We start from the raw sequence: 13977 nt of genomic DNA, 5'->3' as shown, positions 1-13977 counted from the left end.
CTATACCAAAATATAAAAGATATTCTACAGACTAATTTTGGCTTTATGTAAACTATTAAATAAGTTATACAGCTACCAAAAAAAAGTCCCACAATTATATATACTAGTTTTAATTGTTAATACTTGTATTAGTTGTAAATGAAATGTATTGGCTTTGTTAATGCTTGCATTACTTGTAATATTAATTGCACTGGTTCAAAAATTCAATAGAAATATTTTAAAGGAGATATTCTACAGAAAACTTATCATCTAAAGACTGTAAAGCAAAATATACAAACACACCCTAAAATATGAATAAAGGTTGAACTACAAATAATTTCATAGCTTCTGTAAGGAAATAAAGAACATTCAGACTGTGAGACTGGACTTGGCACTAGATAGAAAGCTTATTTAAAACATAACACAACTTCCAAATTAGGTTTTTACCCATTTTTACTCAAAGAGTACTACTTGAAGTACTACTTTACAATTTCCAAACTTAAATCAGAAGCTATTAAGAGACGGTAAATCCTTCTCTTTTCCAGCCTCAGTACAGATCTCTGTCCTTTCTTTTTAAAAGTACCAAACTTTTCTATCTCCAGCATAAGGAAGAACTGGGATATTGTGTACATGACAGACAGTATCTTACCTCCCACTCCCACCCCAGATTTGGACTGAGAAAGGCTGAACTGGCAGCTTAGTCTGATAAGAAGACCATTGCAGTCACAACAGCTTGTTTATTCAGAATAAATACCACTGGCTTCATTGGATATGAACTATTTATCTACTGGGTGAGAGTTACACTAAATATAGTGGAAATTACCTCTAGGAAAGTATGCACAGGGGTTCCAGGGGAGTCATGGTGAACTAAACACGTCTCTGAAAGAGCAAAGATGATGACTGTAGCAAAGACCAAGAACCGGCAAGTAGACAAGTTCTTCGGAATCTCTCCAGACAAGAAGATGGGAAATTACCCACATATACTCCAGATGGCTGCTCCTTGTGAGGAGACTGTAGGACAACAGTATCCCACAGGTTTGAGTGCCGAGAGACAAAGTGCCATCATGCTCACAACCATGGCAGAGTCTTTTAAAGGACACTGGTTTGCTAACTTCACTGGGTTTGCTAACCTCAGAAATTGCTTATTTAACTATCTTAAGGCTATTAGAGATCTTTGAAACAACAAGTTTGAAAAGTCACCTGGTGAGTTTACCTTCATTCTTGAACAAAAGAAAAAACCATAAGTTTAAGAACTTGAGTTATTTATAAAAATAATAAAGGCCCGATAAAAAAATCTTAAAAAAACCTTGAAGAATGGGAAATAAATGGCAAAAAGCTAAATAAGACTTTGATTTAATAAAGTTATAAATGAATTAAGAGTCCAGACAAATTTGGAATATTGAGACTTACACTGTAAGATTTTGGAAATAATTATATAAAATAAACTTTTCGTGAGAATGAAATTGTTTTCTCTATTTTAAGTCATACCAGAGATTTGAGACTTCATGATTACAGAAATTGGACACTAGAAGGGACTAAAGATTCCAGGCAGAAAAGGAAAAAAAATGTAAACTTGCCTTTGGTTTTTGGGTAGTATGGGGATTTACATCATGACACAAAATGTTATAACCTTTGAATTACTCCACATTTTTGAAGAATGGGGCCAGAAATTAGTGGCTACAATGTAAGCAATGATGTCTGCTTCTATGGACAGACTATGTCAAAAAGATGTTACTGAAGGAATGACAGATGTGAAACAAATTTTGCCTGACACAGAAATAGTAGAACCAGACATACTGGATAATAAAGTGTAGATTATAAAACAGAGAAGGCAGATAAAGTAGAAACACAAATAACAAGCCAAGAGAATGACCCTGATAAGGACTTTCTACTGGATACACAAAAAAAGTTGGTTAAAGCTTTGAAAATCAAAGTGGAATTACAAATGATAAATCAAGAGAATGACCTGGATAATAACTTTTTACTGGATTGACAAAAGAGGTTTGCTAAAGCCTCAAAGAAGCCTTTGGGATGGAAAAAAGAAAAAACTGAAGAGACTAAATCTCATTACATCTGAATGACTAAAAGATCAAGATCAAGGAGTAAAAGGAAGGAATATAAAGTTGGTTTGTTTGACCAAAGTTAAAATAAGACGTTTTTATAAAGCTGTGGTAATCCTTTGCAGACTATTTGCTGACACCAGGATTGATAAATTGATGATTTATAGATTTGCATATAGATAAGGGGTGGATTATGGGAAGAAGAGATATCTGTTTGTAACCTTATAGGGGGTGAAGAGTTATCAAATTTATTTATACTTGTGATGAAGATCAGAAATCCATTCTTTATATTTTTTTTTCTTATTTTTTCTTTTTTCTTTGCACTTTTTATTCTATTTTTCTTTGTTTCTCTGAGTTTAGTTTGTATTTGCTTTTACTATTGTAATAGCAATTTTCAATAAAAAATATTAAAAAAAAGAAAGAAAATATGTATAGGATTCCACTAATACCCATTCTGATTTTTTTAACAGCAACATTGGGTAGAACTTATTTAGCACTTTATTTGATTAAGAACAATAGGCGTGTACAGCTGTTCAAATCTAAAGCACAAAAGGAGATCTGGAGGGGACACAGATGTGCTTCCTGCATCCACTGACACATCCTTAAAGAACCCATGTCTTTTTGTCAGCTTGCAGGGTAGCCATGTGATCCCAAGAACATACATGTTGTAGTTAAGGAGATATTAAGAAGGTGACAAAAAAAGTATACCAAGGTATTGACATCACCTCCTTAACTCCTATGTATATTATCCTGGGGTCATGTGAACCCAATAAAATACACAGCTTCTTTAAGGATATACCAACTGATGTTACCAGCATAACTGCATCACCTTTGAAGCCCCTTTCCAATTCAGGTGCACCTCACTAGAAAAAGAACCGCACAGTATTTTATCACAATACTATCTCATAATTCCTCCAATAGATTGAATGTGGAAGCATTCAGTTTAGCACTGCAAGGGACTTCTTTTCAGAAATGGTACAGAGCACCAAGAAAGAGACTGTTGTTATCTTCCGTGTGTTTCTGGGGAGGCTTTTATTATATAAAAATTGACCAAACTTACTTATTTTCCTAACTTCTATCTTAACATTTATCACTAAGCCTATGCTATATTATGCTATACTTATGCTAAAGTCTATGTCTATGTCTCTGCGTTTATCTAATTCCTAAGCAGTCCTATGAACAATTCTGTTCTCCTCTATTGCCTGAGATTACAACAAAGTCTTTAGCCACCATTTAGCCACCTTCATATGAACCGGCTTCTGCTGCTATCAGCTGCTTTTCTGAAGGGCTACTGAAGCATTGGCTTTGCAGTTTCTCAATCTGTGCTGAGGTTCAAGGAGGAGGATGCTGGCTGGCTGTAGGCTCCCAGTGTCTCTCCTTGAGCACTGAAACTGCTGGGCTCTGCTTCCCCTCGCAGCTGCTCTGCTGTTGGCTTGCTGAAGTCCAAGCTGGTTCCTTCTTCACTATCAGTTCCCTGCTGAGCTGAAGGGGGCACATTTTTCCTCTCTCTTCTCCCACATAACCCAAGTCTTCCTCCAGAACACACCCACACATCCGCATTCTGGTGCTATTAGTGTTTCCCTTTGATAGTTGGAAACTGGGGATGGTCCAGTGTTCTTCAGGCTCTTCTTCTTCCAGGGGAAAAACAAAGGAAAGGAAGAACTCCTGCTGGCTACTTCAAGGCTGTCCTTCCACAAGTGTTACCACAATTTTTCAAGGCAATTGGAGAAACAGGAATTTGGACAAATCTTTTTCTTTTTCCAGGATAAATTAATGGCTGAGCTAAGTGTAAATATTTTTTTTTAATTTAAATTTAGAAAAAAAATGATTTAAATTTAGAAAAAAAATGCAAAATGTAGACAAAACACCAAAATATACTGTAAAAAAATTAAAAGGAACATTCCTTAAACGTAAAGAAAAATAATAGAAACCAAAAAAGAGAAAGATAAAAATTCCAAAAAACTAGAAAAGGAAAACTACATTATACACTAAACTTATCACCAGTCACTGGTTTACTAATACATACCATATAATACTACAGTATAGTCAAATACAAAATACCATTGTAAACTGTCAAAGTACTACAGATGGATTCATCCTTTGATTGGTGGAGAATATTGCCTTTTCCAAGACGGATAGGTGACCCATTTCCAAAAGCCATTCCTTATCCTGTGGAATAATGTCACCTACCTGCTTGGGTCATGCTCTGTTCCCTATCTATTCTCAAGGGAAATAGAGAAATGGCTAAACTTAAGTTCTAATCAAAAGGACACACATCTTTTATGTTTATTCTGGGTTAGGGGACTTACTTTGCCTCCTTCTTAGACAGAATAAATATAAATATACTTACTTAGAAAAAAGTAATATTGTTGAGAACATATTTTGTTTCAGCTATAGCACTACGGCTCATTGGGAACAGTTTCAGGTATCTTCATGTTACCTTAACCATGGCACAAACATGCCCCAGTAGAGGCAGATTAAAGTAGTCTTTAGCTGCTCTGCTTTTAAAGAAGTGTTTTCTCTCATTTCCCACACAGTTTTTGCCAAGGATATGATCTGGCATGCTTCATTGAGGATGTAGTTGCTGATGCAATCAGGGGCTGGGAACTGCTCGCCTTCTATCAGCCACTTTAGACTGCTGAGGACACACACAAACATACTCTCCTTTGATCAGTGGGTACTGCCCTCCATGGTGATTTTGCCTGGGTTGCTGGACAGAACAGACACCTGGTTTCTGCAAAGGCACCTGATCATAGCACTAGTCAATGTGGTCCTTATCAACATGACCTTATGTGGTCCTTATCAACAGGAATTTCACAATCTTTGGAAAAACACATTTTATCATGAAACCAACCCTCTTTCAGGCAAGTGCTAGATCTGCATTTGTAAGCAACTCATCGGTATTGAGTATCTCCACATCCATGGCCCATAGCTGGGCAACTTGGTAGGTGGATAAACACATGATGTCAATCACCATTGGTTGGAGAAACTTGTGAGAAAATCACAACCTCCCTCTCTTTTTTCATCTGTATTATAACAAGGCTGAACCTGGTTCATTGTCTACTCAGCCAAGACTATGAAACCAACACTCAGTCTCCAAATAGCTTATTTGTAAGTAGGTGCCGAGCTTGGTTAGTCACACAAAGGACACATTAGCAACTCTCCCAAGGTGAAAGAGCAGCTCCCATCGCCAAATACAAGCTGTATCTACTTTATAGAAACAAAAAGACTCAAGTTTTGAGCAGATTACAAGGCAGGCGTCAAGCAACTCCCTATACGGATACAGATGAGGTCATAGTAAGATAAGCTTGCATACTGCATTTTTGAAAAATATGCACTAAGCAGTTTTTTCTCTATATTGTACAACGTGCCAAGCTATACTATATGCTGCCACGCTGTGTCCACAATGGCATTTAAACTAAGCAAACACAAACTTCTCTATTTTCCACACCATCTATATTCATCCCTCCCTGCCCCACCTGCTCGGAAGAGTGATAGGTGGTTATTTTTCTATTGGCAGGAAAGGGTAGGTGGGAAGGAACCCGAAGGTGGGAGGAATCTCTCAATTGCTTTCCTTAACTTAACTGGACTCATTAATACGGCAGAATAGGCCTCTGCAATGGGGGCAGCAAAATTTTTACCAGGATACATTTTGTTGGCTAAAGGACTAGTGATAGTACTTTAATATGCCCATCTGGCTTTGTCCTCAGTAAAATAAACAGCCATATTCTCGAGTCAATTTACTTTGGTATATGGCAACCATTCAGAACTAAAACTCACTGAATCAAAACCAATCTGTGTTTGATTATGTACCAAACTATTATATTTGCCTAAAAAGGATGGGTATCCTTTGTATTTCCAGTGAACCAGAGAGGTTTAAATGTTATTTAAAGGCATCAGTCAGCAGGAGTTGCAAATAATTAAAGCAAGTGCTGAAACAAGCAGGAAAGGGGAAGATACTGCCATCACTTCAAGGGAGATGGGGAAAGTCTTCCTCTTGTCAGCTCCCACCAAATATAGAGGTTGACTGGAGAGCTTCTATGGATAAAGACACTCCTTACTGAACTTAGCATGCAGAGGGGAATGACAGAATGAAGCCTGAACAGCTTAGCCTCTGAGCATAGATATGGAGAAATAAGAGCCCGGGGCATGCCTGCATAGGTTTCCTTGTGCTTGCAACCCAGTACAGGGCTGTTTATGAACCCATACACTTGTTGCGAAGAGGGAAAACAGCTGCATAGCCAAAGAATCTCTCCTTCAGCTTGCATGAGTTAAAGAGCTAAACAGATACCTCTCCAGCAGTGCAGTAACCGATGCATGTTTACCTGGGATAAGACTGCTGAGCTGCTGAGCTTGCCGATTGGAAGGTCGGCGGTTCGAATCCACGTGATGGGGTGAGCTCCCGTTGCTAGTCCCAGCTCCTGCCAACCTAGCAGTTTGAAAACATGCAAATGTGAGTAGATTAATAGGTAGCACTTCGGCAGACAGGTAACGGCGTTTCGTTTAGTCATGCCAGCCACATGACCACGGAAGTGTCTACGGACATACGCCGGCTCTTCGGCTTTGAAACGGAGATGAGCACCGCCTGCTAGAGTCGGACACAACTGGACTTAATGTCAAGGGAAACCTTTACCTTTACCTTAAGAGACTTGAGCTCAGCAGGGCTTATTACACAGTAAGCATACACAGGCTTATTCTTACTGAACTCATATTGCTACTGTCTTTCTCTATGTAAATGCACATACTTAAGAGTTTGGGTTTGCAGGAGAACATGAGAAATGGTTTATGCCTGTACAGTATATGCAGATGGGGATCAATTCATTTTACTGCCTTATTTAACAAGCAATTAATATTAATCAGTAATGATTACTTAAATCATTAAACATTGGTTTAATGTTTTGTTCTGGCCCTGCTCTTTCCTGGAGAGTGATGTCTGGGCAGTATGTATACATGTACACATTCATGCACAAGTACTTCACATGCATGCATTAGTTGAACAAAAAAATCCAGAAGAGATTTCCACAGGAGTTGATCACTCTAGGATAGGATAAGAAGCTGGACAGTAAGGCTAGGAAGGATGGCCCATGTTTGGTGTCTTTATACCATGGGGTAGGGGGTTATTAAAGTCACCTTCATTCTGGGTAAGAAAGGAGCCCAACTGTTTTACCTTACAGGTTATGAATACAGGGACCAAACCTGCATGTCAGATCCCCCCAGATAAAAGGATTCACAGAACCCCTTATCGGAGGATCTGCCATCATTTCCTTGTGAATGGTGTAGACTCTGTGTCGCCAGATGGGAGGGGGTGTGAGGTTGGAGTGTGAAGTGGATTATTATGGCTATGGCAGACATCAAGGACAATGGGTTGAGATACACCAGGAACACCACCTGGATGGGAGGGGGGAGTGACATGCTTTCGTGGGAAAGGGAACAAACTGAGTGAATGTGGTTTTAAATCTAGGTTTGAGCGGGAACTCTCCATTCGCAGCTTTACTTCTGTACTGTTCATTTCGCTTCATTAAACAGTTAAAGGAATCCCAGCCTCTTGACTGTGATTGTGTGAATGCTCGAATGATCAGGTGCTGACACTGCATTTGTCTGAAGACTCCTGAGTCACAGTTTACGTGGAAGCAGAATACTGTAAATGCATTATTTTCCACTTTTCCAAACAAAGTCAGTTCGAAGTAACTGTTTAAAAATCAAGACTGTGAGCCACCCGGAGCACAGTTGCTACCGTCTCGCGCCCATTCCTCCCCCTCCCCTCCCCCTTTTGCTTTTTCTTACTAAGGCTGGAGGCTTTGAAGCATGGAGGCAAAACAAGTTTGCTCAGTGACCTGCAGGGTGACGGAAAATCCTTGCCAGCTCTGCAAATGACCCAGCACTGATACTTGCTGTTAACGGTGCACTCAGCAACCTTCCTAATTTCCGTTATGCAGCGTGACATTTTTGGACACACGGATTGGAGCTCAGCCAGCCCAGAGCTAACCAAAGCGGGTTTTTTTCCCCCATTTCAAAAAACAACAAGAACAACAAAAAACAAACCAACCACATTTCCCAAGCAATGAAGTAGGTAGCGGATCGCAGGAGGGCGGGATAAGGGGGGAGCCGAAAAAGGCCCTGGAAGGCGACAAAGGTCCGCTAAACCAGTAACAGTAGGGCCAGAAACTTCCTAATTGGCTGGCTGGTCAAATTCCAGGCTCTTCAGCGCTGCTGGGAGAAGAATAAAAACAAAAGCAAATGCCGCCGCCTTAAACGACTTTTTTTTTCCTCCCCCAGCAGGTGGCTCATTGCGAAGCGCCTTCAGACAATGGGAGCCCGAGCAGCTTTCCCCGGCGTCGACAGCGTCTTGCGCCCTTCTCTTTTTCGGCAAAGGCATTTCTCCCGTTCAGTCCGAAAATAATAACATCACCGAGCTTTCTCACGCCGGTTCATGAACATCACTTCAACTCCCCCCCCACGCGCTTCCCCGGGTCCGCCTAAAGCCACTCTCGCATTCGCGCGCGTGTTGCTCGTGCCGTGCCAGACACACCCTACCCCCCCAGGCCCGGCAATAATTTCCAGGGCTTCGTCGGCGCATCTCTGGCTGCAACTGCAGCACCAGAAGCTCAGCCTTTTGCTGTGGGCGGCTGCTGGCCGAGGCAAGGCCCGAGCTGAAGCCGGTGGTTTCTCATTGGCCGGGCGGCCGGCAGGGAGAGCCGAGGAGGAGGAGGAGGGGGGAGAAGAGCAGCCTCGCACAAGGGAAAGCGCACACGCACGCACACACGCGGGCGCGCACACATGCACACAGAAGCACGCAGCGCGAGCGAGGCAAAAGCTGCTTCGTTATTGTTATCCTTGTGAGCGAGCGGCGGCGGCGGCGGCGGCGGCTGTTACCGCTGCCCGGGGAAGCTAGAAAGTGAAGGAGGTACGGGAGTCAAGACGAGTATGCAGAAACAGCAGAGCCGGCGTCAGAGCGGGAGTGCCAAGGCATTGTTGGGGACGTACTAAGAAGGGGACTGACTGCCTCAAGTCGCCGGCGAGGACAGCCTGAGAAACAGGAAGCAGGGCTATATTCCAAGAAGGAGCCGCCACCACCACCGCCCGGAGCAGCCGCGATTTTGGACTGAGTAGCCCACTGCCTTTTGTGCGTGCGGACCGTCGCCGGTACCCAGGACGCGAGGGAGGGATAAGCCAAGCTGCCGCTGACCTAGTGCACAGTCGCCCCTTCCCTCGAGACAAGCCCTGCCAGTCCTCCGCCAACCCCTCCTGCCTTTCTCTTCTCACCTTGGCCCAAGACGGTCGAGGCTCCCTCCCCAGACCCACGGACTTTTCGCTCCGTTTGGCTCGCTCCCGTTTGTGCATCTCTCTCCTCCCTGCCTCCGTCTCCATGTGCCGGAAAGCGGGAACGCCGCCGCGGATCTGGCCGCCGCTGCTCTTGCTTGTACTGGCGGCCCTGCAGCAGGTAAAAGGAGGGCGAAAAAGAGGAGTACGGTAGCTGGGCTCGGGGCTCTTTGTTCCTGGCGATCCCCGCGAAGGGCGGTGGCGGGGGCTGAGGGACGCTGCGGCCGGACGGGCGAACTGGACTGGGGAGGGCGACTGCTCTTCAAACGCCTTGTAGGCTTAGTGGGCCTGGTTCAGGAGGGCACTAGTGGGGATTCTGGTGAAGGGGACAGGACTAGGCTCTGGAGCTGCGTTTTGATGAGAAGCAGCCTTGGGGAAAGAGGCTTGGGCAGAAGCGCCCCCCCTCCAAACCCTGGAAGAAGGAAAAGAGTCGGGGTGCCTCGAATGGTAATAGAGATTTCACATTGCAGAGCCGGGGTTTGATTGGCTGCGGCTTTCTTGGCTTCTTGCAGCGGGAGTTAGAGACCCTTCCTTTTTATTTAGGGCTGAGCAGAGCAGGTGGCCGCCTCGGCGTCAAGTCACACTTGAGGGATGTCTCGAAGCCTGGGAAAAGATCGGGGAGGAACAGGGGTTAGGCGAGAAGTTAGGACCAAGTTATTCTCTCTCCACTTTCGTGGGATGTGGGAGTGGGCCTTCCGCGCTGGAGGGAGAGAAAAAAAACAAAGGTCGACCCGGGGAGGCGCCAGTTAGGAAGAAGGGGACCGTCCGGGAGATTATTATAAGGAAACACCAAGTGGGGCAGACGAATGAAGTGGATATTGGCGGGCAAGGTGGCAACAGGAATTTTCTTCACTTGAAGAGAATTCGGGACGGTCTTGGCGCCATCTCTTCCTAGGAGAGGAGCGTGGGAAAGGAATCGCCGCTACCACCCACATCTTCCCCTGGGATTGTGGAAATAGCACGCCTTTCCCGCGGGAAGGCAGGAAACCGAAACGCGCGGACTTGGTGGTTTCGGAGTCTAGATAGGATGATGGAAGTTGACGTGACTAAAAAAGTTGGGCTTGTCTTCGTTTTTTCCCCTCGAGTTTGGGAAGAGAGTGCGGATGCTATCCAGCCATAGGCGTGGCGAGGACCACCCCAGGCTTCCTTTTCTGTCTGTCCGCTCAGCGCTCACACGCGCTTTGCCTGGGGTCTATTACGGCGGATGCTCCGCGGTGTCCCTAGTCATGCAACCTTCGAAGGTCGAACTCGGTGTACCATGGCACAGACTGTCCCTTTCACTATTTTCGACTCCTTTGCTGTCTTCTTCGGTGCACTCACTAGAAGGTGAAAAATGGGATTTGAATTCCTTTCCCAAGTCACCTCTCAATAACGGGGGGTTCGAAGTCGTATTAGCGGCCGTGGGCCTGGAAGTATCGGGCTAGATCGGTGGGTGGCAGCGTGCCGTGGCTTTTAAGTCTGCTGCTCTGAGTAGCCACGCAGAGTCCCCCCGGATTTTGATGAGCCCTGAATAAATGATCTTAAGAAAGTAGTTTACAGCCCCCAAACTTAATAGCCAAGCGTGTTTATAACGCCCCCTTCTGTGGACTCAGGCCCCATGAAGAGGAGAGCGCTAAGCCGCTACCTCGCCCCTCTGCTCTGTCCTCTAATCTCTTCCCGGGAAGAATTTAATCAGCCTCCGCCTCCGCCCCCCTCCTCCCCAGCTTGGCTCCTGCTGTTTTCTGCTGCTACTGCAGACTAGCGGGAATTTCTACGGGAGTAACCTGGGTTACTCTGGGTTAAAGCTTATCACCTCCCTCAGCTAACAGAGAGTGGGTGGGCTAGTATGCACGGGCTACTCCATCTTTAGTTTTGTCTGAAGTTCTGTATCTTATATGCAGGGGATGCAGGCATTGATCCACTGTCTATTTGGCCAGCCACTGTATTTGTACCAGTTGCAAATTTGCAAGCAGGAAGGCAAATCTCTCCATATTGAGAGTTTGGGGTTGTCTCCAGATCAGGGTTTTTACATTTGCTGAGGCTGAAGAAAGCCATAGTGAATGCTGATGGGTCCCTTATACAGTACATACAATTGTGCATTGATGGTAGAATGTGGTGGCCTCAACTTCCCTATGTTGGGTTTATGAGCAGCTGAAGGTAAAGCCTTATGCTATTATGTGGGTAAAAAGGAAGTTAGGTGCATCTTCCAGTAGGGTTGAGACGGGGCTGATGTGGAGAGAATGAAAATTAGAGTGGGCCTGGGCTTTCTGGAACAAGAGTTTAGTTATTCCAGACAGAAAGTGCATGGGTGGTACAGATTTTGGAAACTGATAATAGACTTGTCATGGCTCATTAAATGAACGCGTGATGTGCATGGAATTGTCCTGGGCTGCAGGGCAGTCTAGATAATAAAAGGGTCTCCTTGCAGGATTGTATTTTACAGAGCAAAGATCAGTTAGTATAATAATCTTTGTTTGACAGTGGGACATGTGCATTTGAGATACGTATATGCATGCAGGGAAGGTTGTAGTTTCCTGAGGTTTCCTTGAATTGCTGCCAGGTTGAGAGATATGCAGGATGGACCCTAGTTCTTTGGTCAGTATAAAAGGCAATCTTCGTCTTAGTACAAAGGCCAAAGGGGGGGAGAAAATGTCAGAGACAGATGGTACAGATCCCTGGCTCTTAATGGCATTTGGAACATATTTTCTAGAAGAGGTAAGGGACTTTTCCTCTGCAGTAAGCTGGAGAAAGGAGTGTTTCTGGCTGTGTACATGTTAGCAAAGGGGCTGTCTTTTGGCAGTGGATATTGTCTGGTTTAAATACTGTGTGGCTAGGTAACTGGGCACAGTCGAGCAGTAATCACTGTCCATGGAGCAGAACTCTAATTATTCTAGAAATATGAACTGAATATACCATTTGCAACCTTGGGGGAAGGGAGTACCTTTTCTTGCTGCTGTAGTTTTTATTGTTTTATTTTTCTGATTTTCTGTATCTTTGATGGTTTCCTCAGGCATTTAAGGTGCTGAAACAATACTAAGCATTTGGGGATTTTCCCTTGGATTCATATCTTTCCAGTCTCTTTCATTAACCCCCCCCCCCCATCTTCTTCCTTTGGAGGACTGTTTTATCTTTCTAGAAGATCTAGAAGTAGCTTGGATTTGGACTGCCTTTAGCTTTTCCTTTATAGATAGATTTCTATGTTCAAATCTCCCTATAACACTTTTTTCCTCTAGTTACCCCCTGGTATTTTTAACATGTCTGTACTTCTGTTTTTGGTTTAGTAACCACAAGTTGAGGTCTGTACTATGCTATTACAGTATTCCATTCTCTGTATGTGTTCCTCCCAGGACTGTTTTTAAATTAAAACAGAATCTATGAATTATGGACAGGAGTGAGTTATATTGCTTTTGTGTATCACTTAATGTCAGTGGCATGTCATGGTTGGAGAATCCAATTTCCTCCTTGTTTGGATATCCATTAAATCAGGTTAAGACTGTTTTTTAACAATGTGTAACAATACTAGAACTTAGAAATGAAATCAGTTTCATAAACCTGTGCTTGGAAAATAGTCTCCTTTTTTTAACAGTTGGCCTGGCTTCCTAGCTTTGCTATTTAATCAGGACTGTTACAAGTTAGAAATAGCTTAGCACTTTTTGCATTATGTACATAGCTTATGCAGTAGAAATGTCTGAGGCATTATTCCAAAACATGCATGAGGATTCTTTGACCTGATTGCTCTCTTTTTCTTTATTTGCCAAATATTTCCATGAGTTTTTTATTATTCTAAAACAGGCAACATTTATAGGGTACATTTGGCAAAATACATCATTTAGGAATGTACTGAAACTGGTACCCATCAACATTGAAGATGAAAGACTGGATAGAATATTCTTAGATATTCTAAATTTATTGTTGTTGCATAGAATCTGGCACTTGGAAAGAAAACATTACAAGGAAAATGATTTATGATTTATAATATCAGTGCTTTTGAATTTCTGCAAAGAGTCAGTGTTCGAGGAAAACGGCAGAAAAACGTTTTTAAAAAATGGAGAAAAGGGAAACCATGAAGTAGGAAATAATATAATGGCAGGCTTCTTTCTGAGGGAAAACATCACCTACATTTCCAGTCCTGAAGAGTACATATAATTGTTTTATGTTAGTCCAGTATATAACAGCATCATAGGATAGAAAGGCAGTACTAATACTGTAAAAGGAGTCGATTATTATGAAAAGAATGGAACTTAAATTAAAAGAATACTAACAAAGTAGAACAGATACATTTGTGAGTCAAGAGTTAGAATCAGATGTATTGAGGTAAGAATGGAAAGCATTTGTTCTCTGTTTATTAACATTTTCTGTGCTGGTAACACCTTTCTTGATCTTTATCAACCCATTGTCTGAATTTGTATGATATATTTTTCCAATGGCTAGAAAAGGCAATGGAGATTCATGCAAAAGGTCAAACTACACTTTATGAGATACAGAACTGCTGCCATTCTTTGTTTCTCTTACTTGTGACGTAATCTAAACATTGTGTGATGTCATTTTTATGTAGTACAATCCATGTCTACATCATCCAATGGCTAAGAACAGGTTGGAGGGTACATAATGATATCCCATTATATATTGTTTATATTAA

General features: G+C 42.9%; 1 protein-coding gene across 1 annotated transcript in view; it reads left to right on the top strand.

Moving 5' to 3' along the window:
• The first annotated feature begins 8747 nt into the window (after positions 1-8747).
• Positions 8748-13977, top strand: part of CDH2 (cadherin 2) — a 146714-nt gene continuing 141484 nt past the window's right edge. Inside the window, exon 1 of the mRNA XM_063299220.1 lies at positions 8748-9480. Within this exon, the coding sequence (XP_063155290.1) occupies positions 9406-9480 (75 nt within the window). The 5' untranslated portion in view covers positions 8748-9405. The remainder of the gene's footprint in view (positions 9481-13977) is intronic.

This window comes from Candoia aspera, chromosome 3 (assembly GCF_035149785.1).
Source record: "Candoia aspera isolate rCanAsp1 chromosome 3, rCanAsp1.hap2, whole genome shotgun sequence".
Lineage (NCBI taxonomy): Eukaryota > Metazoa > Chordata > Lepidosauria > Squamata > Boidae > Candoia > Candoia aspera.
Note: the sequence above shows the minus strand (reverse complement) of the source record. Positions and strands in the feature narration are given on the sequence as shown.